Source organism: Argiope bruennichi, chromosome 3 (assembly GCF_947563725.1).
Source record: "Argiope bruennichi chromosome 3, qqArgBrue1.1, whole genome shotgun sequence".
Lineage (NCBI taxonomy): Eukaryota > Metazoa > Arthropoda > Arachnida > Araneae > Araneidae > Argiope > Argiope bruennichi.
Window position 1 is genome coordinate 21,029,030 of NC_079153.1, and position 27,612 is coordinate 21,056,641.

Consider the following 27,612-nt stretch of genomic DNA (forward strand, 5'->3'; position numbering starts at 1 on the left):
TATTTATGCCATTTTTTTATGCCATTCATGTCATATTTTTTTTTATGTTATTCATGTCATATAATTTCTTATGCTATTCATGCAATATAATATTTTATGCTATTCATGCCATGTAAATTTCTGTTTTAATTTCATAACCCATCAATCAAATTTGGCTACTTCCATTTGAGGAAACAAATTATTTTTAAAATCAATTAATATAAAATAGCAACAAAAGAAAAAATTACATTAAATAAAATTACGTATTTTTTTATACATTTATTATATGCACATAATAGAAATATATATTTTTGATATTTAATATACATACATTACTTTATAAAATTATATATTCTTTGATTACAAAAGAAGCTTCTTCCATTACATTATATAAAGCTAATGTAGTAGTTATTTTCCAAAGTTTAAAGCTTCCAGTATAATTGCAACCATTTCGAAAGAACAATTTTTCATCAAGAAAAAAACATTCACAAAAAAGGTATTATTTTTAAAACTTACTTTGTAAAATGAGTCCATACTCAACAGAGTTACCCAAGGAACATCTAAAGCTTCAATCACCTTTCTGGCTACAGTTGTCTTACCAGAAGCACTGCCACCACAAATTCCTAAAAGGAAAATGTACATCAGAAATGTCAAAGTGAAAATTTCAAGCATATTTTTCAACAGGAAATGGTAAGATTATAATGCATTCCTACAACTCATTCTTTCAGTTATTATATGCATTCATTATGGTACTATGCGAACACTTCACAAAAGCTACATTATTAGAAATGTTGCTGGTGTGTGCTCTGTATTCAATTATATCTTTTTCAATACCCATTGAATTGTGTAATTATCAATTATGGCAACTATTACAGCAAAAACATGTACTCTAGAACCACTTTTATATACTTTCCAACAAATAGATTTATCAGTCATACCAGTGATTGACTGCAACTGTGTTTATGTCAACCAGTGTGGTGGTTATAATATTGTAACTGTGTTGCTCAAATGTAAATAATAAGCTTGCAATTCCAAAAAATATCTACTATTCTTTACAGGTAATTTTTCTGTCCTTCAAGCCTTGAAAAAGTTATCTATAAAATCTCCCAACAGTTATTTACAGAATAGCTAAAAAAATTCTAATTAGAGCTGATGATCTCAACCAAAAAAAAAATCTTATTCATTTGGAATCTAGGATATTCAATTATTTCTTTGAATGAAAACAAGAATTATTTCACAGAAACAGTCTTGGAATTAAACCCATACTTTGAACAGATTGCTATTGAAGATATAATCATTTACTAGAAAATCTAATTCGAAAAAATGCACCAAATTCATCAAAATAACAAATGCATAGAAACAATAGAAGATATTACATCCATTCTATCTTTTACACATGGTTTAAAAAAAATGGATATGATAACAATATACCTAATAACCTGGATGATGATTATTCCAGCTCTTCTAGAAATATTAGTATTTTATAATAACCTTGTATCTCCAGTAGCCAAGAAAATGGCATTAAATACAATATCTTGGGCAGTATTTGAAATATTCCATTTGGAACAGGCTCATTTTTAATCGCAAAGAAATTTCATCTCTTATCTAAATATCCGAAAGATTATTTTTTGTTAAATATCATCTGCACATTTTTTTTCAATCACTGAAGTGTTTTGGCATCAATAAATAGCAATTCTCTAGCATTAAAAGCCTTTGATACTAATGATCTCAATTCATCTATTTCTATAATAATAACTCAGAAGTGGCTTTAAAGATCAAGTATGATTTATAAATAATACAATCTATTTAATGGGCATATTACAATTCAATATTAGATTTACTCAAACTTTGTAAAAATTTCAATATGATGTAAAGCCCCAAAATTTTTTTTAAATAATTTTGAAGCCATTATTAATAAGAGTAATACACATAAAAAAATTATAACAATGCTTTACTAGAGAATGAGTTGCCTTTGCTAATAATCAATTCTATTTCAAGCCCATTTCAAATTATTTCTTTTAACTGAAATTAATTTATCATTAATATTCTACTTCCATGTTTGAAAATAGAAAATTATTTTCATGTTTTAATAAACTAAATGTTTTGTAAAAGCCATGATTACTATCATTCACAATGTTTAAAAGAAAAAGAAAAATTGTTTTATTACCATGAAAAAGATATTCTGCAAAATGGCAGAGAATAGGTGCCAAACACAAGTTAGAAAACATTTCTATAGTAATTCTTGTTCCTTTTTGTGGTCCATATAAATTTAGACTTGACTTACTGGTTTCTGCCAACATTTGTGATCAACATTTTTGATTTACAAAGGTATGAATGCAAAATCAAATTAATCCAAAATACCACAAAAAATTATTTAAAATTTACATAAAAAGAAAAAATACTAAGAAAATTATTTATCAAGCATCTTAAATGCATGTATCATTACACCCTAGAAAATTTATAATACACAGATAAAAAGTGCAAAAAAATTTAATTTAATAAGAACATATTTTTAATATTTACCAATTACAAATGGCTCCACCAGTTGTCCTTGAGTGTCATACCACGGTGGACGACCAGCTGTGTAGATGGTCCTCTGTCTTGTCCTGAGTACAGGCTCTCTTGATACACCTGATTTTGAAGATGACCATGTACGTTCTCGTTTCTTTACTCTGTGAGAAGGGGAAGTAATGGGGGAGAAACTGGGAGAAAGGGGGGATGATTGCATTTCATCATCAGCAGGGACATCTTCAAAGTTCAACTCATCTCCACTACCACTATTTAAGACAGAAAAGAAAAATTAGAACATTTTCTGTATATTATAAAATACATTTGTCTAATCACCAATCTGTCAAGCATATGATACATGAAATAGGTTTAAAAAAAATAAAAGCAATACATCAATATATATGAAATTAAATAATATAAAACAGTAAATTTACACAGAACTGAAATTTCTTTTAAAAAAAGATATTTTTTTCATCATATACAATTATTATTATTATATGCTTATAAGCATCTGCTAAATTTGGAATCAAGAAAATTTTATTTTTTCCTTCTTTATTTTATTTGCAAACTAAACTCCAGAAAATAACATAAATAATGGTACAAATTAATGCTAACCACACAAAATATATGATAATCTATAAAATAAGTTTTCTAATTACTTAAACAATATTTTAAATAGAATTTAATTTTTTTGATAAAATGCATTCAGTTTATTTATATTTAAAACTTATATGTAAAAATGTTACATCCAAGAATGAGGTAAAAATATACCTTCCTATTAATAACTTTCATAAAAAAAAAAAAAAATATCTTTCATGAACAATATATATACAACTCACTAAATTTTTAAAATCATTACTGAGAATGATGAAATATTTTAATGATTTTTCCACTTCTACGTGAAAAAGTAGAAAAAAATTATGCCTAGAATACAAACTTATTTCCTTACAAGTTTATGTAACACTTATGTATATCAAATACATTGTTATCAGAAAATTAAGATAATAGGCAAATTGTAAACAATTTACTCTACCAATAAACATATTTTAAAATCAAAACATGCAAAGTAATATATCTTTTATATTTTTTTATAGTAAATGAAAGATATAATAGTTTAAATAATCCTACACACAAAAATATATTTTTCAATTATTAAGAAAATTTAAAATGAAGATCTCATTTTTAATTTATACTTCTTCAAAAATTATTTTTCATACATACTTTTATGCAAATGCAATTGAAGCTAAAAGAAATAATCTCAATAAATTATCATAAATTTAAGAAACTTTAAAAAGTAGAATCAGCATTTTCCAAAATGAATGAATGCATAAATAAAAAAAATAGAATGATAAAAAAGTTCTAGTATACAAATGTATAATTTTAAATATTAAAACAATTACTCGATATTTCATTAAAATCCTCTTTCTAAATTAATGACTAATATAAATAAATAGAAGAAAAAATTTAAAAAAATTCTAGTACTGCATGAGGTATGCGGCAAGATAACCATTGTCATAAATTCTAGTTTTTTTCTCCAACTACAAATACTACTAATAAATAGAAGCTGAATATTTTTAAAAATTAAACACAAAATTACAGATATTTTTTGAATTTCACTAATTGATAAAAATTACAGTAGCATAATACTAGATTAGTAATAAAGTATAATGTTTCAAAACATATAAAAAATTAAACAATTAACCTATCGCTTCGTTGCATCGGCACATTCAAACGCGAAGAGGTACGTCTTCCGGTCATTTTCAATCCACCAAATTAATCATATGGAAAAGGTTTCTTCAAGAACATACAATTTCAATCCAAGAAAGACAAAAATAAAATTTTGCAACGCGTCATTTTACCGCATACAAACCACGTGTCTTGCCAACATCTTCTAAACGAAAAACACTAAATATTTCTCCCGAAAATACAAATTTTTATCAGCCGGTAGATAATCTTTATCAGTTCTCACTCATTACTAGAATTCTGGTATGTTTATAACACTTCGTTCTTTTTTTCCGCAGCAGAGAACAGATGTCTTTGTTGTGGGTACAACGTACATATGCAAGGTATGAAATCGATAAATCATAATTACATAAAAATACACATTAAAATATACAGAGTTGTTTTAATAATTGTGCTACATTAACTGATCGAGTATGCCGAATTTTGTACTTACTATACACGCATTTTCTAACTTCTACAGGAACAATAAAGGGATCACGAAATATTTCATCAACACAACGTGTGTTATTAACACCGCCGGGAAATCTAACCAATCACATTACAGGGATATCCCCGACCTCAATAAGAGTTCTCATTGGAAGAGGATACGGATCAGTGGAATTATGAATCACAACCTAGTATTGGTTTTGTTTTTCTAGCAGGTTTATTTTTATTTATATTGCTTTTATAATAAATTCAGAGCACAGGTGAAGGTCGTACCTATCTGAACTAGCAGAGCTAGGTGGATCGCTGAAGTATATGTTCGCCATTACCATGCAGAAAAGGAAGCACAACCTACGTCCAATTGCTAATTCTTGAGTAAAATTCGATTCAAAAAGTTGCACTTTTCGCGAGCAATTTGGCATTAGAAAATACCGGTTTATTCCAATGCTTCTTAATAAATTCAAACGAGGAAGTAGTTCAAGGGTAAAGAAGATAAAAATGGGAAAACGAAAGTGAGGCTCGGATTTCGTGTTTTACGCTTTGCGTAAAACAACTAACGGAAATAGAAAAAAACAGAAAAATTAAGAAAAAGTATACCTGCGTAACGCGCTAAAATTTGAAATTCGTTGTCGTCGAGTTATTTAAAATAACGGTTAAGTATAACCAAATCTGTTTTTAAAGAATTTTTAAGCTAGAAACTATGTTATTTTAATTTACTAAATTGATTATAAATATATTCAGGTATTGAAAAATGCTGCACTTTGATATATATAAGTATTTATGATTGTGAAATAATCGGTCAATTAAAAATAAAAAGAAATTGCCAGCACATGATTGCGGAACCATAAAAATAAATTATAATTCCTTATAATTAAAAACAATAAATAAATCAACATTTTTCGTAAAAAAAATTTTTTTTCACTTTTTGAAAAGTATTCAAATTAAAAAGTCAGTTATTCAAAAATGCATCTTTTTTCACTCAGCTTTTCATTTGTTGTTGTAAAATAAAAAATGTTTAATAGTTCTGAGCTGTCTGTTTTTACGGAAAATTTGTTTTTAAACTAGCGACAACAATTTCAGCTTGCACCTGATGGGATACAATAAAAACACATTTTGATGCAAATATGTCTTTGATTCTTAAGTTGAATACTATTCAAAACTGTTGAAAAAATAGCTGGATTTTGAAAACAATACAATAATAAATACAAATTCGTGTAAAAGTCGTTCCTTACTTAGAGAAACAGCCAATTAGTTGAAATTGATGAAAATTGACGAATGCTGATTTCAAAGAACAAAGTTATGTGAAAACTGAAATTTTGTGAGAATGTTTATTTACATTATTTATTTTTATAGTTTTTGGCGAAATTTTTAATGTTTCCGAAATAAAACTTTCAAAATAAAAGCATCAAAGGCAAGTCAGTGTTTGAGGCAACATCATCATCAACAAAAAAAATTTATATGAAATTTAAATATTATGTATCTTACAATATTATACAAAACAGTTTGAAATTTTGTGACATATAGTTGTACTACTAAAGTGACTAATTTTCCCTCAGTCCGAATTATTTATTTTAAATGACATGGTAAAGAATGTGGTGTTTTAAAGAATTTCCAAAATGTAAAGTCTGACAAAAGCATGCAGCATTACAGAATAATAAGATTTGATGTGCCAAAATGGCAGCAGCTGCTGCTCTTAAAACACATTAAAGTGGTTATTATTAGAAGTGGAGTCAATGATCAATGAAAATAAAGATGCGTTTCGTAGTTGTTGGTAGCTCTAAAAATAACCCCATTTGAGTAATGTCTCAAATGATATGTATTCTGTAATTAAAAAAAACATTAATTTTATTGACCTTTTTAAAAGGGAGTATAAAAATTTTCCTAATAATCAGGCCATTATATATTTCCTTGAAACATTTAAATTTGTAAAATAATAGAAAATAGATAGTTAATCGTAATTCTGTTTAAAACAAATTATTTTTATGAAACCTTTATACTAACAATATTTAATTAATTTTAATTTTTCACTCTATTAATAAACTTTAAATACTGAATTAGCAAAATATTCTTTTTGCCCATAAATAAGATATTTTGTAAATGTTTTATTTATATAAAGAAATATTAAAATCGTTCAAATATTTTTGAAGTATTTTATTTAAGTATTTTAATGAAGTAGAAATAAGTAAATAGTTAAAAGAACTACAAAATATAAATATTTTGTACTTTAAACATGAGTGCCTACATATAAGCAAATTAACAAATACATAATTAAAAATATCTACACTTATGAAAGAAAGTAACATGTGTGTGCAACATATATAATTAAACATAAAGCTACCTATCAAGTGATCTTTTGAAAATTTTAATTATTTACAAACTAAGCAATTTTTTTTTCTTCGTCATAAAAAATTAGCAAAAAATGGATTTTTACACCATTTTAAAATATAAAAACTTAATTCTCAACAAATACTTCTTGTTTCTTAAAACAGAATTTTTTTCTCATCAAATATTTAAACGTGCGATTTTTTTTCCATTATTAAATACTCCTAAGTATCCTCCTTAATTATCTCCATAGTTTATACAATAAATTTGAAAGTGAAATTACATTAATGCAAAAAGAAAAGAGTCAAATTTGAAATGAATTATCCAGACAAGTTTTATAGCACTATGATGTCATGGGACTCAACTCCATTAGGAGGTTCATGTACAAAATAAATAGAAAAGGTACAAGTCCGACGACGACGTTCTGGGTATTTCAACGAAGCACCTGGACTCGTAGGTCCTTAACCTCCGAAACCTTATAATAACTTTAATAATTTACTAGTATCTATGATTTAAACATGAATATTTAATTCCTGGGTATCTATTGGACTCTGTAAGGGAATATGGTTATTAAGATAAAGAAAGATAAAAAAAAAATGATAACATGCATAAAAATTTTATATTACTAATTATGATATATAACTGATTAATTTTAATTAGGTATCCATTACCTGCTGTAGGCACGCCTTCGTCGATTCTGTCCTGTCCGGTTAGGTAGTCAAAGGGTTATCAAAGGGTTAATGATAACGACCTTTAAACAAAACGACTTTATGCCTCTAATGCATAAAAATATTTTGGTGTGGGAATCATGAACATCGAGTTAAGCATAAAACATTTAATTGAAAATATAAATCAATGTCCCCTCAAACTAACTGGTCACTCAAGGCAACTAGTGTATGATATATTCATTGATACTAATACCAATGCGTTTACTTAAAATTTAATTATTCAGTTACGCATATTTAAATTCCATTTTATATAATACATTTTGGGCAGAGAAGCGAATGTTTAGATAATCACAAGTTGACTATTCCGACCGACCCTGAGGTACCTGGAAAAATATAAATGATCTAGGGCGGGAACTGAGGTTGTATCCTAAGAATCATCTCCGACCACGATACAGCACCTCCCGTGGGAGGTACGTCCCATACGCCCATGTCCATGTTTGGTGTGGTATCCGACCCCCAGCCATTTCTGTACCATCCGGGTGGCAAGAACCAACTACCATACCGGAAGCTTCTTATCCTCATGTCTGAGGGGGTGTGATGAGTGTTTAGGGGAAAGAATTTATTTTCCTTGATGGAGATTCAAGGGTTAAAATAGATCTCACATTTCGGTGTAAGGAATGTTAGCAAAATTTCATTAATCTAGTTCGAGACACTTTTGAATTATCGTACTATACATGTATATAAAATCACACCATTTCTTTCAACCTGCTTTACATCTGAAACAAAACAAATTATATAGAAAACAGTGCCTTCTTTTATTATACTTTTTTGATAGCACTTTTGGTCCAATTTTGTATGTTCTGGTAATTGGAATAAAAAATAATCTTTCTCAAGGAGTAGTTATGCGTTTACACTAGTAATAATAAACACTTATTGAAGAAAAATTTGTAAAATCTTGATATAAAACTGATTCTGTTTCCATAGTGATAAACTTTTTATAAATAAAACAAAGAGCAAATACGATTTCAAATGTGAGTAACGAAAATGGCAAATCTTTAATTTTGTGTTTTTATTTTTAAAATTATCATTTCAACTCAAGATTAAAAAACATACAAAAGTCAAATAAAAAAGAAAAGCAAACATATGTTAAAGTTGTTTAAAAATGTAAATTGAATGCAACCCTGGAATGATAAGAGTGATAAAAGAAATGAGATAAAATACACACATTTTACAGCTTTGAAGTGTGAATAAGAAATTAAACAAATTGCTAACTGCTGAAGTGATAAAAGAATGACGTTACGGAGAATTATTGACTCTTTTTTATTCATGTGTATTAGATTTGATAACGCCGAGTTTTTAACTGAGTCAGATGAGCAAAGTCTTACCTAGATACTTGGCAGCATTGGAGCAGCTGATGATAACGCCCCAATTTTTTATAACATCTTTTAACCTTAAGGTATCCGACTAGGTTGCAAAAATGCTTTTTCATGAAAAATTTGTTGTTTTTTTCCATTATTATTTGAAAATAAAAGTCCAAACTTCGCAGATTCTAAAACTTTGTTTTTTATATTGTATGATAGAACCAGAGATACAGTAGTTTCAATAATACACAACAAATAAAAATAAAATCAGAAACAGTGGTATTTTTAATCGAAAATGTGTCATTTATATTATTTTTACTGTAAAATTCTCCAAAATAATATTTGATATGAACTCTTTACCAACTCAGCCGTAGCTTGCTTAATTTTGGCTTTTCTTTTTTAAAAAAACCCTGAAAACTACATTTGTTTCTAGCGCATTTGGATGAACTAGTTTACAAGTATAATATCCAAATGCATTTTCTGAAGAATGAATATTTCACTGTGATTGATTCACGGAAAACATGATAAAAAAATCTCTCAAAATCAATATACTAAAATTTCATGAATTTTTTTATGCATGTGTCCAAAACCTTGAGGACGTCATAGACCATGGATTTTAAGATAGCATCATTTAGACATGTTTTAAAACTTTTTACTTTAAGTTCAAAACATAGACAAATTTTGACAAAAAAAAATCATTAAAGGCAACTTCAAATGCTCGAAAAATTTTTACTTATTAAAATATTTTTTATTTTGTGATCTGTTACATTTTATGCAGTTTCAGCTATATAAAAGTAAAATAAAATTTAAATATTTCTATTATTTTTAAACTTATTTTGCTTTTTCTAACATTAAAATTTTACAAAATATTCATTAAATAAGCAGGGTTTTTCCCCCTCAAAAACTAAAGCCAATGAGTGTATTTTTTTATTCTAATAATGACCTTTCAAGTCTGTTTTAGCTGTTTGGTACAATAAAAAATGTTTATGTATCATTTTTTTTTAAATTCGTCTCCGAACCCAGTCGGATACCTTAAACACTTTTGGGTTCTCACTCGGAGGCATCTTACTACTCTTAACTAGAGACTTTGGAAGCATCTAAACAACAAATGATAATGTCCTTACCATTTATTATTTCTCCCAAACGTATCCAATTATCCAAACGTATCCAATTATTAGGCGTAATTATATACTTTGCAGAATCGGAACAAATTATGCCCTTATTTTTTATTATATCTCTTACCCTTAACCACTTTTGTGTTCTCACTCGGAGGCACCATACTAACCGTAATGAGAGATTTGAAAGTATTGGGAAAACAGATAATAATAAGGGATCCTTTTATATCTCCCAACCTCAAAATTGTTGAATGAACTTTTTATGCTTGGGACCATAGGGTACTCTACAGATTTCCCCTGTAGTAATTACGGTCTTGCAAATTGAGTAAGGAATAATTTCTTTTAAAAGTTGATTATAAAATACTACATTTTTTTTTAAAAAATTTAATTATATAATTTTAATAAAAGTTTACAGATAAAAATAGCAATGGAAACAGGACGAAGTCAACTATCCATTAAGGAACAGCGATATTTCTAATAACATGACAGAATATTAGTAACATAAGAAATTTTCTATCCTTATTCCTTTGCAAATTACCCATATGTTAAAAATAATAGAAAAACTGGAGCAATTTTCTTAAATTTTTTAATTTGTTATTCCGTTAACTAAAAATTACCCATTGTCTTTTAAGTAACAGAAGGAAAAAAAAAAAAAAACCCGAGATTTTGTGGAATTTTTTAATTTTTTTTCGAGGTAACTTCTGAAAATAATCCTGCATAAAAAGGATACCAATTTTATAGCTGTTCAAAAAAAATTTCTGAATTTTGTCAATTATATATGTGGGAGCTGCTAACAATTCTCATATCCTGTATGGCGCCATGTTGCGTCATTGATCACATGACGCTTTCCCGCCATAACTGGTAGACGAGAGCTTGACGGTGAGATGTTAAGACGTACTGCTCATGCTCATGTATATTTTTTCATCTAAAGAATAAGCGACGCCCCACTAATAAATAAGAACACGAACAATAAGCGACGTCACAAGAGTAAAACAGAGAGAATTTTTCCTTTCAGAGATTTTAATATGAGATTTTGATAGAGATTTCTTTGCCATGTGTCGATTTAGGGAAGGGAATCGTAGGTATCTTTAAAAGAATCTTGTAAGCATTAGGGATTTTTATCCTTTCGCTCAGAGTTTGAGCTTACTGAATTCAGCAGTCTTATAGAGCGCGTGTAGAATTAATTTTAAAAAAGTGAGAATTGGATCAGGAAATATGAGAACGTTTTAGAATGAAATGAATACAGGCTTTATATATATATGTCTAATTTTCAACAAAGGGTTATCCAAAAATTCACACCGTTTTCTTTGCTTCTTCAAATATTTAATAGCGGGGATTTCTTCTATAGCTTAAAACGAAGACCTTGTTCACTGGATGTAAAGTGAAAAATATATAGCTTCTGTACCCGAGGGTAATTATTTTTGTAAAAGTATTTTCGTTTCTACAGTCAACAACAACAAAAATGTAGTTTTTTTTCCTTTCTTTTTTTTCTCATTTGTATATAATAAATAAATGTGTATCAAATAAATATTTTGTAAATTTAAAAATTATGCGTCCTTTTAGCGCAATTATAAACCTGCTGGGTGAAATCTGTAACATAATAATTTTTAAACAGATTTTTATTTTCGATATTCTTCTTCATAACAGCTATAACAAGGCTGAAATGAGGTTTACATTGTTATCATTTATTTCAACTCAAATGCTCTCAAGGTCATTTAATGAGGCGCTTATCTACCTTAAGCTTTTCTTTTTCTTTCTTGCCCCTTTTATCTACGCAAGCGGTTATTCTTAAACTTTTTGTCATTTCTGCATTGCAGCGTCATCAGCTGATGGATGCATTTTGCAAAAAATAAGCAAGTGGTTTAGAAAGTTTTCTTTGCAACGGAACGTAAATTCAGACACTAAAAGATAAACTAATTAATTTGGTCATCAAGACAATCGAGATTGATGAAGTGTATCTGTCCGGCTTGTTTTTAATGGCCGATTAGCAATCTGTATATAGATCAGCAATTAGTGTTTTTATTTTCTTCTATAACGAAGATACACAAAAAAGAAATTATTGTAATCGTCAAAAAAATTCGAACTCGAAATTTCGACAACACTCCACATTTAAGACATGTCAGAATAATGAAAAACACATTTTTTGAATCATCTTTGTTAATGCGATAAGTCAAAAATGCTTTGAGCTAGATGAATGAAATTTGGCATGTGGTCGTTTATCAAATTTATTGATTTCCATCAAATTTAACGAAATTTATTCTCAGGAAGTCTGCTGTCCGGGTACAAGTGAAAACAATAACGATAAAATATAAAAGATTAAATTGATAAAACTGATTACATTTGATCAAAATAGATACTTATCAAATTCTGAACAAATTCGTCAAGAAGTTGACAGTCTGTTGATCCGTACTTTCGCATGTGTAGAGTAAACAAAGAAAACTAAAAATTACAGTGGCAAGAATAAATGAAATTTGGTATATTGTTTTAGTGTCTAAAGTTTAGATCCTTACCAAATTTCGAATCAATCGAATTGTTCATCTGCTGATTCATACCTCCGCGATATAAAATTGCCAGCTCAAAAATGCACCTTGATATGCAATCTTAGTGCTAAAATAATGTGCCAAATTTTGTTTTTAATTGGTTGAACGGGACACTGAAAATAAAAATATGAGCGTGGCATTTAAGACCATTGCTCAAGGTATGCAATTTTATACGGATTGACGGGGGGGGGGGTGTTTATGTAATTTTATTATTTGTAATTTTTGTTTTCATTTAATTATTTTATTTGTATTTTTTATTCTTTTTATGGTTATTAATATAGTAAATATTAATTAGTGCTGAACATAGATGTCTCAGTATGCACTAAACCATTTGTATATTTGGAATGTGAGGGAAGCGCCTTTAAGCACCCTTTATTGTAAACACTTCAACTTGAGGGATGATGTGAAACTGGTGCAAGGAAGCACCGCTCGCTCTTTGTCAGCGGCAATTTCCATATTTAAAAATATATTTGTTATCTATGTGATCATCGTCCATGTGTGTTGTTATATATGTGTGTGTGCGAAAATAAGAGAAAGACAAGAATGGCATCTTTCCTTGGATTAAACACATACATCCAGCTACAGGGGTTATCAACACCTTTATTAGAGAATAGCAGTAGATATAAAATATCAGCGAGACCACTACTGCAAGTTGATAATGTTACTGGCTTCGCCTGAAGGGCACCTGAAAGGGCGTAACATCTTGAAGGTCAATATTATTGGCTTTAAAGTTTAGTATAATTTTTTAAATACTAAATATCTCTATCTATCTATCCTTCTATCTATCTTTATATCTATATCTATATCTATCTATCTATCTATCTATCTATATATATATATATATATATATTTGTAATTTAAATATTAATTCGCATTTAAAAAATGCTCGATTATGACATTTAAGTTCAGACAAATAACTTTTAAAGAAGTCATCATCTTATTTTATATCATACATACAAGATATTTATTTGGTCCAAGCGTTTTAAAGCAGTGGTTCTTAACCTTTTTAAGCCGCTACCCAAATTTGAGAAATATGTTCATGTCGCGACCCAAAAAAAGTCAAAATTTTTTCGTTGCTTTATTTTAGATCGTATTTTTAAAAAATCTTCAATCCTACGATGATGATTTTTTTTAACTTACAAATTTTTTATTTATTTTTTTAATAATAAAGATAAACAAAAGTACTTTTCGATCCAAGGAAAATTTAATTAATAATCAAGTGTTTTTAATAATTTTTATTGACCAAATTAAAATATATTTATAACTTTTTGAAAATAATTGACATTTTAACTTATTCCTAAAAAAAAAGAAATATCAATGCATATGTTAAGTCTTTTAAATTTTAAATGCAAGTCATTCAGTTTTAATGAGAACCTTGTGCTTGAATACATTTTGAAAGATCTTCAAGCCTCGGTTGAATGCTTGTCAAGGAGATCTTATATCTATTTCAGGATTTGACTTGTTCCGGTAATTGTTTTTGATTACACACAGAGCCGAAAAACCAGCCTCACACATATATGTTGTTGCAAAGGGCAATAATACTTTTAGGGCTTCTTTAACAATTATTGGCTTTTCGGTTTTTAATTTTAAACAGAAAGCACTTTGTATTTCTATTAATTGTTCTTGAAATGGATTAATATTAACAAATTCCTCATGCAAATCACTTACATCAAAATTAAATGGCATTCAAATATTTGGAGCGCTTCTCTTGTACGCCCTCGCCAGCTTTGTTCCATTTAGTTCTCACCGTTATTATCATCACACGTACTTTTTTTGCTCTCGCTTTTTTAATCAGCTGATATTTTTTGATCTTGTTAATCACATTCATTTTCGATTGTTGATATTTATTCAAGTCGTCATTTCTAAAATGTCTGAAATTTGGTGTATTACTAACTTTTTTGGTTTGACTCAGCGCGACCCAAGAAATATGCTTCGCGACCCAATTTTGGGTCGCGACCCATAGGTTAAGAACCGCTGTTTTAAAGCATAATTATTAAAAGTTTTGCTTTCTGAATTAGATTATCCGTTCTTAGTGAGATTTGAGAGACTCTTTAAAATACTCCATGTGTGCTCCGTGAACTCCATGAGTGCTCAGGCCTTTATTTTTGGCACATGAGAGCAGTGTGATTGTGAGTTACTCGGGTTGAGAAGGAGGGGATGCGTAAGTTTTATTTTGCTGTTTTATGCTTACTCTCCCGAAATAAGGATGGAGAGGGCTGACTAGGGGGTAGGATCATGAGCTTTCAGAAATAAAAATGAGAAAAATCTCTGTATTAGATATTTGATTAAATTGCCGTAATTAGGAAACATTGTCAATATTTTCTGCTTTTTTTTTCCAGGAAAGAATGAATTTAAAGTGTTCTAAAGCTGCACTTTGTGGAATAATATACTCAGAAGTAAAAGAAAAAAAAAAGCCGTAACATTTTCAATTTATTTTTAATTAATTCATACTTGAAAAACCATTTCTTACTGAGAAACTTCTACCCAATCAGAAACTATGAATGAAATTTGGTAACTCTAAGCAATAATTTGCTCTGTAGAGCGTTTTGTCATTTTTGTGTAATGCTACACACAATTACAATAACAACTTGTAAATATTTTCATGATAAAGAGTTTATTCCTGGGTCTTTATTGTCTGAAACATGATTCCAAAACTAGAATAAAGAACTTCTAATGCATTTAGAAAATGCCAATTATTTTTGGATAAATCAATCCAAAGACAAATTAACATATCGTTGAAGTAATATCGTATTTCTATTTTCAATTTTTATAAAAGGAAAAAAATGAAATGAATTTTCAAGACCAAAAATGTATATGATTCAGTATATTTATTATTGGTTTTGAAACAGTTTAATTTTTTTTTCTTACTCTAGTAAAATTTGAGAATTAAAATTGGTGGCATTTCTTGCTAAAAGGCGATAAACGATATTGAGAATCTGAAAGATTTTAGATGGATACTCAATCAAAAATAATAAAAAAATATCCATCTCAATAAATAAAATATTTCATCGAAATACATTTCGAAGGTAAATTTATTCATTGTGACCTAGAGAAAAGGCAGACATATCACGATTAAATGTCTGAAATGCATTGAAGGAGATCGCAGTAAATGTTGACAGTGAGTCATCTGGCCGCAAATTTTGTTTATTCTCTTTTTTTCTTTCCTGTATGAATAAACAAAGAGTGGAAACTGCACGATTGTGTTTAACTTTTCCTTTTCCACCAGATGGGAATAATGTTGTGATTCCATGTGACTAATGTTGTTTTTCAGTTAAACAAGTTCTACGAAAATACATTCACAAAGAAAAAAATTAAACGCAAACAAAACGATATTTTAAATAAAGGTCAAACAATAATGATACCGGCATTATTTATAAGTCAAAATGTTAAATAATAAATATATTAATAATTTAGAATGTTAATTTATTTATCCTTTAATGAAAAAATTTTGTTTTCATGTTTTTGAAATTTTTAACACTTATTTGATTTTCATTTTCAATTTGTATATAATTGATTTCACAAACCAGCTGCAGATGGCAATAAGAATAAACTAATTTGTCTTTTATTTTAAAAAAACCTACATTAAAATGATTTTTTTTTATATTTACAAGCCATCAACTAACAGTACAGCTAACAGGTATCAACCAAGCCAATAGGAAAACAAATTAATGAATTCTTGTTATTTTAATTGTTATTCCTCTGAAGGAAAAATCACACATATCAATATATCATTAGTATTGGTATGCATAGTATGTAATGTTCATACACTGATACGCATACGCTGATATCTATTATAGAAAAACAATTTAAAATAGCATGAGCGCATGAATATTTTAATGTTATAATGTTTGTAGATGGTACATTACGTGTAAATTGCGCCATGTGTGATGAAAAAAATTTACGGAGTAGAATTTTGAATTTAGGACTACCAAATTGGCATGAAATTACTTTTTGGGTAGGCAGTAGGTGCTCTCTAAAAATCGATTTTTTTCACATTTTAACGTCGTCTGGGTTCTGTGGTGTGAATGATTTCGAGGAGGTGGGAGGGGGGGGGCGAATGATTACATATATTTACAAATATATTATCTTAAACTTTTTTACAAATAATAAAAATGATTCTGATTTGTAAACTAGTTCCAGGTAATGTGTTTGAAAATATATGAAAATGTTAAAGCTGTTCTTTTTATAAATAGCTATAATTTTTAACCAAAAAAATCAATCGAAATTTTTAATTTTATCAACAACTTTAAACATATAATTGTACAAAAAACATTTTTTTTTTTTTTGCTCCACTCAAAAATACAAAAACTAAGCCTTACAATGATACTAAGAAAAAAAAAAGCAGATATGGATATTTAGAAAAGATAAGTGATTATAGATATTAAGATAAGAAAATATGGACAAATCAACCGGAGTGTTCTTCCTGAAAATTTCTCCATAGTCTATAATAAAGAAGTTATCACTTCTATTCTACCCCACTCAATTAAAATTGTGAATTTGGACAAAGCGGTCAACGCCAATAATGCTCCGAATTTTATTTCCATAATCCAGCACATAAGAATTGTGAGCTTTGTAGCAGAGTAAAGAAAATCGACTTTTTTTCGACCCTTTGAAACCAAAATATGACGCAGAAATACAATTTTAATAAAAAGATCACGTATCAAATTTCTTTTATATAAATCATTATGCTTTTATGTTTTGTTCCAAAATCTAGACTTTCAGACAGCCATCCCTACAACGGATTCAGTTCAAAATTCGATAAGAATATCTCTAGAATTTAGATGATGATGACGTGTACCGATTTTTAAATCCAGCTTCTCAAGTTTCGCAATTTTCGTGTTCACTTAGAATCGAACAGCTGGACAAACTGATTTCCTCTGAATGGATATTATTTAAAATTGAATAAAAATCTTCAAATTTGGGTTTAAATACATGTATCAAATTTTGTACGTCTAATTCAATAAAGTTTTGAGTTATTTAATTTTTAGCACCTCTGAAATTATTTTTTAACATGGCGTTTCAATTTTTTTTTTAAGACATGTTTTTGCTTACTTTTTCACTAAGTGTCCGATGATAAATGAAAATGGAACAAGAGAGACTGGTTCCCCCGAAACTTTCCCGAGTACTTTCTAATAAAATTTTCCTTCTCCTCTTCCTCGAATAAAAGATCGTGATACCGAGACTTCATATTGATTTTTGTTTTCATACTTGAGAGTGCTTCGTAAGGCAGCAAAGAAAACTGGTACTTGTATATTAATTACATGACAATGGTGAGCAATAGTTATGAAATATCTGTCTTTGGAATAAATCAAGTGTTTTTACTGAATGTTACACACAATCTTTAGAGATTTATTGTTGGCATGCGGTTAATACACAAGCACCAGAGAATCGAATATGTATTTTGTGTGCCTTTTTCCATCTGATTGAAACCAAAATCTGACAATAGGACTACAATTGTAGTCCCAAATCATTAACCAAATTTTATTTGTTCAAATCATTGCGTTTTTACTGTGTTTCGTATCGCGAAATTATAGATCTAAAAACTATCAACCCATCAAGGGTTTAGTTAAAAATATGATGCGAAACTACACTTTAGAAGCAAAATCTGCTCACCAAATTTTATCAATATATTTCTTAATGTTTTTAGCTATCATCTGAACAGGGATGGATTTCGTTCAAAATTTAATAAAAATGTTCAAATTTGATGTAAAGACAACATACTAAATTTTAATTTTCTGGTTAAAAAATATTGTCTAGTGTTTGAGATATCGTGTCATAAACATTCAGATTTATTGATAAATAGATAGTTAATAATTCCAAAAACGACTTTTTCGGATTCATTGCCGTTTGAAAGCTGAAGATTCAACGAAATCTCGAATTCAAATTTTCTGACCATTTCAATATTTTTTCCTTGTATATCTTAGAATATGAAAAAAATTATAAGATATTAAGAATATCTTAAAAAAATATTAAGATTTGATAAGTTCTAACTCAATTATAAAATAAGAAAAAAAGGGTAAAAAATTGACTTACTGAAAAACATAATTCTTATTATGATATATTTCGCAAATCTGAAACGATGCACTTATTTTTTTAAAAAGATATGTGTTCATTCTCAGAAGGCGATCTTTTTGTATGATCGATAGCGTATAGTGGAATAATCGATATTTTTCGATATCGATCTGTACCTTCTGATTGTATAGGTAATATTATACTTCTACTGGTTAGGATGACCTTTTTTAATGCAGAGAATATCAAATGACCAATGAAGTTGAAGTATCGATTTGTTTGCTGTAGCTGATATTTCTAAAAAAACATTAAAAAAAATGTTGAAAATAAAAAAATATTCACTTTTTTCAAAATCATTCTTCAATTCGCCAAAAATATTTGTGAACTAAAAAATATAGATGTCAAAAAGTGAGATTTTTTAAAAAAAGATTCTATGCAAATTGGAATCTGACGATAATACCTATAGGTGTTTACAAGGCCTAACGTTTTACGTGTAAGATATTCTTTTCTGATTCTTCACAAGTTACCAGAGGATAAACAGAATAAGTGTAAACGGGAAACCATTTAATACATACATAGAGAAAAATACTCACAAGAAACGGAAAAAAAAAACATTTTACAAATAAACACTATTAATATTACTAGAAGATGAGGTCTTCATTCAAAATATTTAGGTTTCTGTCATATTTTGTGTGAAATCCATTTAGAGTAAATTTATCAGTCTATTTCCTAGTGCAAGTGAGCGCGATAAGTAAAAAGTAAAAAGCTAGATGGATAAAATTTGGTCAGCAGCTTTAGTATCTAAAGTGTAGATCTGTATTAGATTTTGAGCTTAATCTTTAAAAGGGCGACCATCTAATTATTAATAAATTCGCATGCATGGAAATATAACATTTAAAAACGCAATGACTTAAATTAATGAAATTTTTCAGGGTGGCCGTCATTTCTTCTATTTAAATTTCCATCCCTTTTCTCTGATACTTCCCTGTTTTTTAAGAAATTTCCCTGACTTTTTTCGAATGCATTAAACATTCTCTGGACGTTGTAGCTTTATTTTCTTTTCTTTAACTCTTGCACAAAAAATTGTTCTACCCTTTTAATTAAAATTAATGTAAAATAAAATTTAATGCTCGAAAAAAAAACATAATTTTCACTTATTGAATTTTAGATAAGCTTCACTAATTATTAAGATATAATATTTTTGTCAAGAACTTCAAAGAACACGGTACAATTTCCACTTAGTACGGCAAAATCGAAACAAGTTAACAAAAACTCACCAAAATCCGGTCTCTTGTACTGTGTTGGTATTAACTTTCACGAGAGGTTCGTTAAAATAATCAACTTCAACGACCAACATTATTTTTAAACTGGGGCTCTTGCACATAAACAAGATGACGTATTGCTGTAAAAATCTCGTGCTTTTACGTTTTCGACAAGACATCCATACTTTTGATAAAAATATTAATCAAGAAGAATTAAAATATTACACTATGAAAAGAATTAAACTCTTTATAATTAAAATATGAATATTATTAATGCGAGCTAAAATATTTAATATTCTAGTTGCAAGTAATTAATCAGCAGCTGTAGATAAAAAGATAGTATAAATTGTTATTAATAATGAGCTCTAAAAAGGAAATGACGGTAAGGAAGAATTATCAAGCAGAAATTAACCAAGCATAATTAATAGCAATAAAGCGCGCCAAACAAAAATAGATTATGACATCACACCTCAGAGAAAATGATACAGGAAATGAAAATGATGCATATATTGGGGGGATTATTAAATAAATAATAAAACTCAATACTACTAAAATATTAAATATTCTAGCTGATAAATATGGTGTAGCGCAGAATTAAAATAATTACTTTAGTATTAAATATTATAATGCCCGAAATCGTTTTATCATCTGAAAGTGACAGCACCATTGATTAAAATTATGAGTATTTGATCAAAGTATTGAAAAAGCATTGTCGAAATTTTTTTTCTCCATATCAATAATTATATTTAATATTAGGTTGAATAAAAAGAAATCATTTATTTTTATGTGAACTTCAAGACTTTATTTAACATGTTTCGGTTTATCAATTTTGTTCAAATATGTACCGTTTTGTTCTATAACTTGTTGCTATTTTAAAGACAACTTCATAATGCCTCTCTCATAGAAGTCTTGGTCCCTATAGGCAAAAAACTCTAGTAATTGAGTTTTACAATCTTCTTTTGAAGCCATTTTCTTATCACTAAGGAAGTTTTGCAATGCAAGAAAAACATGGTAATCGCTTGGTGCCAGGTACAGACTATATGGTGAGTATATCAAAACTTCCCTACCATGCTCCCAGAGTTTCTCAAATTTTTTCAAATATATACTTGTGCGTCCTGATAGAATACCACACCTCTCTTGTCGGTCAATTCTGTCTGTTTCTGGTCAATCGCTAGCTTCAAACGGTTCAGTTGGAGACAGTAGAGATCCAAATCTTAGTGTTTTCCCATATGACCGCTTGAGCTGCTTCATTGCGTTTTGACCACGATCGTTTTTGCACAATGTTGTCATATGTGAACCATTTCTCATCCCCAGTCACCATCCGTTTAAGAAATGAGTCAATTTCATTCCGCTTGGTCAAAGCTTCGCAGATCGGAATTCTATTCATCATGTTCATCATCGTTTTTAGCATCCAAATACCTGAACGGAATCGACGAAACCAAAATAGCACGTAATTTGCTGTTACAGTATTGGGACCATAAACACCCCCTGGCTTGCATTTTCACCTTTATCAAAGAAAAACTGTAAAATGTACAGAATTTCTTCTTAGTTGATTTTGATTTTAACACCCTGTTACTCACAACTGAATAGACCAAACAAAAAACAACAAAAGAATTTTTTTTTAGTGTGAAATACTACCTTTTCAACGAGCATTTGTTTGATCGATACTTTACGAGATATGGATTACTACAACCATCTATCTAAAAAAAATAATTGATTTCTTTTCCTCCCAACTTAATACAACTTATTAATCATCTGTTTTTAAACCTTTCTTGTTTTTCTTTTTTTCTTTTTCTAACCTTTCTAAACCTTTCTTTTCTGTCTTAAACCTAGTAAATTTGACTTCTAAGACCACAAAAAGATGGGTTATAAAAATAAACTAATTCATTTAATAATTTTATCTTACTGGTTTCGACTAAAGTTTCTTTTTTATTGTCTAACAATCATGTACAGCCCTATCAACTTCTCAAATGGAATTAACCATATATAGTACACAAAATATCGTCTCCTGTCAGGGGAAGATCTTGGTCTCTTCCCTCCCCCTTGTATCCGCTCCTGTCTACATTTCCTTTCAGAAATTTCTTCCATTTCCTTACAGACGAAACTCTTATTTCTTATCGACGGTGTGAGGACGCAATAGCCCTTCCCCTAGCGTCTCGTATCTAATGACCATGGGCAGTCAATCCCGGATAAATATTAAATACTTTTGTAAGTCTCACTTCTGAAGTCAAGACGCTCGGAAAGGAAAAGCAGTGCAATCTTTGGCGAAAAAATTAATGACATAAGATAAAAACATTTTATAAATACTTTTAATAATGTATTGAAAAAGAAAAATATATTTTTTTTTTATCTGTCAGCGATCAGAATCAAAAATTGTAAAAGTGTAAGACGCGCAGAACATTAGGAGAAAAGTATAAAGCCACTATGAAATGTTATAAGAATCGAAAAATTCAAAACTTTCATTGTAGAAGAATTAAAATATATTATAAATGCTACTAAAATTCCAATTTACATAAACATTTCTATCATTTAATGAATCTTGTTTAGACCACCAGAATTTAGATGAAAAATAATTTTTTTTATAATGCTCACAAAAAAGTATTTATTAAAAAATTGTTTACGTATTACTTACTACAAGGAGATGTTTGGGTAAAGAAGTGATAAAGATGAGCCATTATCATCGATGCTAAAGCGTTTAAAACATGGATGAATATTTCAACAATTTACTTTTTTAGAGTAATCTGAACTTACTAGTTTTTAGGGCTGAAGATAAAACAGAGAATTTTTTTAATAATAATAAAAAAGATCATTTATTCATTATGAAAATTTTCTCATACACTACTTTTCAAAAAATATTTTCTTTATTATAATAAATGCTAAAATTTACATGAAATTACAATATACAATTTATAATACGCTACAATTTCAAATGCAAAAATAAAAAATAATACAAAAATAATCGATATTATAAGCACTAGTTAATAAAAAATTTCGATTAAAATTATAAACACATAAATTTTGCTTTTCGTAAATTAAAAAAAGGTACTCTTTTGTTTTTTAAATGACTCTATGTTAACAAGAAACGGACAAGGAGAATTTACAAAACTAAAGGAAACTTTCTATTGAATAGACTTGTAATAAATTGATTTAAAGTAAATTAAATCAAAATTAAATTTTAATAAATTAATTGAATTAATGGACGTAATTTGCTTAATGAAGGAAATATGAATGGGGAAATGAATACATCGAGAAAAAAAGTTTAACATGCTTTTTATGTTTTTCAAGAAACTGATTTATAAAATTACATTAAAGCATGAATTCAAGCGCAATATTCAACTCTAAACTTCCATGACATTATTAACCTTTATAGGACTTTAGTTTTCATGGATATTTTTGCATTCCAATCAGTTCATTAAACCGAGCGTGTACTGCACGAGTAGAAACAGAAATATATAAAGCATTCGCTTTTGTTTCATCTAAATATGGAAGAAAATGGTAATATTTATATGTGTTATTTATTTTCGAAGAATGAAGCATTACTACAAAAAAATGCTATGGATTAAGAATATAAAATGATTTAAAATTTCATAAATTTTAAGATAAAAAAATTTAAAACACCTGCCATCGTCTGGAGAAGAAAACTTTTTTGTTTTGTTTAATAAATGTTTTTTTATCGTTATTGCGGATTTCTACATAAATATACATTGTTATATAATCATATTTTTTTTGCAATTTATTATCATATTATCAACTTTTTAAAACATTCGATAAGAATCTTATTTTTAACCTTTTTAAACCTTTATTTAAATTGTATAAGCACACGCAGATGGAACTATTGCATAAAGAGTCATTTATGAATCTTCTGCATTTTTTTATGCCATGTGCATTATTGCAGTGATATCTTTATGCAAAATTTGTAAAGAAAAACCAAGTAGCATTTGTGACAAAAAATAATAATTTTAATGACGTCTAACATGCAAAATATTGTGTAGAGCAAATGCATTTATTAAAAAAGCCTAATAAAAATTTAATGTTATATTTTAATGAGCATGGAACAATTTGAAATTTTACAATATGCATTTCATTTAATTCTTAGCAAAAATTAAAAAAAAATAACGAAGAATTTTTTTAATCTTTTACTACCGAATAACGATTTAAAAGTTTCAAGCTAACAATTCAGAACTGCAAATAGAAAAAAAAAATTTTTTTGAGAATATTCATTCTATTTATTACATAAAATAATTACAGTATTTTTTTTTAAAGATGTAGGCCTTTAGAAAACGCACAAATGTAATTTAATAGCAATGTGCAATACAAAACTCATTTTTGTTTAACATAATTTTTTTTTTATAATTGTCACAGATAAGCACTTACTTTTTTTTCTGAGAATCATGATGGGCTTCCGACGGCATAATATGGAACCGCGCAGTTGACAGTTTCAGTCAATAATCAAACGATATTCAATTCAATGCCACAACCGTGAAAGCTGTTGCACAAACTACACGCGCTGACCCACAAAAAGAACAACGCGACGAACTGAATGTGAAAGTAAACACTCGGACGTTTTGGCCTTGGAATAATAAACAGACCTAAAAGTATTCCTTTTTTTTTCTACATTTTTTTGGGTTATTTTCTGTTTCGCCGAAGTTCAGAGCGTGAAAAAAACCCAGACATTCCAGTAAAAAGAAAATTCGAAGAAAAGAATAAATAAATAAAAAAAAGACTCGCTAGCTTATCTTTCGAACTTGAAGGTATTTGAATGGTGGAGAGGTCACTAGATTAACATATTATCGATAAGTTAAATAAATGAGAATACAGCTTATCATATTTTTTTAGAGGGGCATATTTCTTTTTTGTTATCGGTAGTGTATTTTTCATTAATTTTTTAAAAGCGAAGTATCGGTCAATGTCAGAAACACTGACATTGAAAATTTATACAGTTCCTTTCCGAAAAGGAATGTGAAATATTTTTCCAAAAAAAGTCGAGAAAATATTTTTATACAAAAAAAAAATGCTATAACTAATGCTTAATATTCTTTGCAGAGGTAATAAAATGAATTATTTGTATGAAACAAAACATTGTGTGAAAATAATAAGGAAACCCATAAAATATTTTTGATTTATTCTTAGAATTAAAAATATTTTTTGTCCCTCTCTCTCTCTTTGTATCAATGGTTGATGAAAACTGGACATGGATAATAAGATACTGCGCTGAATTCAGCACATTTCCAATAAAAAAAATTGATTAAAAGTATGTAATATGTAATAAAGAAAAATATGTAACTTCTCAATCAATTTAGTTTAATCTAGTTGAGTTACATTAATGTCCTCTTTAAAGTAGCACTAGGGCTATTTTGGGACGAACCTCGTAATTTTGAACCGCGGTCAGATGATGAGAACGATTCATGAGCTGGCACCCCCTTTTCAAACTTCCATATCACACCGGCTGGAAGAAATAAGCAATCTAATTATTTGTAATAACATAATAATATAAAAATGATTCCTTACAATTAGCATTAAAATAAAAAATAATAATTTATTTTAATATGAGGCTCATATAAATTAAGCCTCTTTCTGAAATAAAAAATATGCTTACTGACACCACTGCTTCCAACATGGCATTTATTAAACGAATTCCACAATTCATTTAACTATTTGATTAATTTTAACTCTGGCTTTGAAACAGTAGCCTAAAGTTTTAAAATACAGAAAGCAGTTTTATTTCATAATTTATTCAATTAATGATTCTATTTAATTAATTAAATTCAACAAGAGTTGGTCAGCTGAAAAATGAGTTTAAAAACCAGCAGTGAATGTTAATCGATACTAAAACTCAGAGTTGATTTTATTATGAAAATCAGTATAAAATATGTTAGATCGCTAAAATAGAATATAAAGATTCTGAAGAATAACAAAACGATAAACTCCCAATTATTCGAGGAATTGCATAATGCAATTTCGGAAAAAGGAATTCTAATGTAATCCGAATAATAATCCGAAAGTGGCTAAAAAAGGGGAAAAAAATCAAAGCAATAATGTTTTGTTTTGAAATGTTTTTGAACAATTTCGTTTTCCGTCAAGGATAATTAATATAAAATTATGTTTTACTAAGCATTAGATATGTGTATTTATAGATAAGTTTGTTGGTTTATTATATCTATAAAAAATTCGAGCAAATGTGTTTTTATTACTTCAGCATGCTAGTACTGATTATATGCTGTTATACTATATGCAAAATGCGATATGTATGATTAAAAATCCGACAAAATATTTCAAATGGGTCATTGGATTTAACTGGAAAATTTGGTAAGCAATTACTTTTTATGTAATAGGTACATTTTACTAAAGAAGTTTCACAAAGATTCCATTAGATTTTTAATAAAAAATGAATCTCAATTATAATGTTTCCTTCAATGACATTATAGCATATTAATGCCTTAAAACTATTTTTGTGTCAATTTAAAATTGAAAAAAAAATAGCTATTCATTGATATCACTTTTATTTCCAAGCTTAAAATGTTTTTTTTTTCTAATTTTAATAAAATTTTAAATATTTTGTGCATATTTTACAATATTTTTCTATTTCGTTACCGTATGACACATACATACACAATATGTCAAGTTTAAATATATATTTTTTTTTGTACACGTTGTTGCTACTTTGTAATAAAGAGTGCATTTTAAAAATAAAATAAGCATATGTACATGCGAATCAAGTCAAAAATATCAGCACACTTCGAATTTTGGACTTAACCTCGAATTCCTTTAATTGTGTTGTTAAAATGTTTCTTTAATGTATGGTTGAAATTTCTTAGAAACATTTTGGTCAAAGAAAAGCGCAGTGTACCTCGAGTTTACAGGATGAGAATTTTTAAACTAAACATAAAACATACAATTATTGAAATGAATAGCTTTTCTGGTTGGTAATGTAAACGTCAAACGAAGGACATCTATCTTCGTTATATAGACAGCTGAGAGCAGCTGCATAAGCAGAAAAAAAATTCATTACAATTCCAATAATAAATTTTAGATATGTTTTTATTTCTGTTAGAACAGTCATTGACCTAAATTCTTAACTGCTGATAATAAAGTAAATTAAATGTTTTCATTCCTGATAGTAGGATTAGTATTCAGGTGTATGTGTTTGTATTGAAAATAAAAACATATTTATATATTAGACCCGATTTGTATTATAATTTTTTAAACTGAATTAAGAAATTCAAACATTGATTAAAATGCGGAAATTTTATTTTGGTAACTTAATTTAATTTCAACACTTTTTAAACTTTCGAATTTTTTTTAATAATTTTTCTTTCAATTTCAAAAAAGGAGTTAAAAATCAGAAAAGTATTAAAAATAATTATGAATATGAAATTAATATACGATTTTAAAAAACATATTAAGTTTGCCACTTCTTTAAGCTGGAATGTTTCGTATGCGATCATAGATATTTTGGAAAATAATAATAACATCCATAAATGTTGTTAATAAATTAAAATAATTGGTCCGTGGCTGAGTTTTGATTGACCAAAAAGAATGCCTGGAAAAAGCATTTATAAAAGAATAAAAATGTAATACATGCTGAAAGTAATGTTAAGAATTCTAAACTTGTTTCAGTTAAGGGATAATAATGAATTAAAATATTTAGTTAATTTCGATTGTAAGAGATGATGACGTCAATA

At 28.1% G+C, this 27,612-nt stretch overlaps 1 protein-coding gene across 6 annotated transcripts in view; it reads right to left on the reverse strand.

Moving 5' to 3' along the window:
* Positions 1–27,612, reverse strand: part of LOC129964234 (uridine-cytidine kinase-like 1) — a 64,395-nt gene that overhangs the window by 20,881 nt on the left and 15,902 nt on the right. For 2 of the 6 annotated variants that reach the window (XM_056078961.1, XM_056078964.1), the window contains exons 2-3: positions 2,503–2,756; positions 496–602 (exon numbers count right to left, since the gene is read on the reverse strand). In XM_056078961.1, the coding sequence (XP_055934936.1) occupies positions 496–602; positions 2,503–2,756 (361 nt within the window). Of the gene's footprint in view, positions 1–495; positions 603–2,502; positions 2,757–4,189; positions 4,520–4,663; positions 4,908–4,929; positions 5,088–24,304; positions 24,414–27,612 lie in introns of those variants that run through there. The other 4 variants (XM_056078962.1, XM_056078959.1, XM_056078963.1 and 1 more) reach the window with 4 other exon arrangements.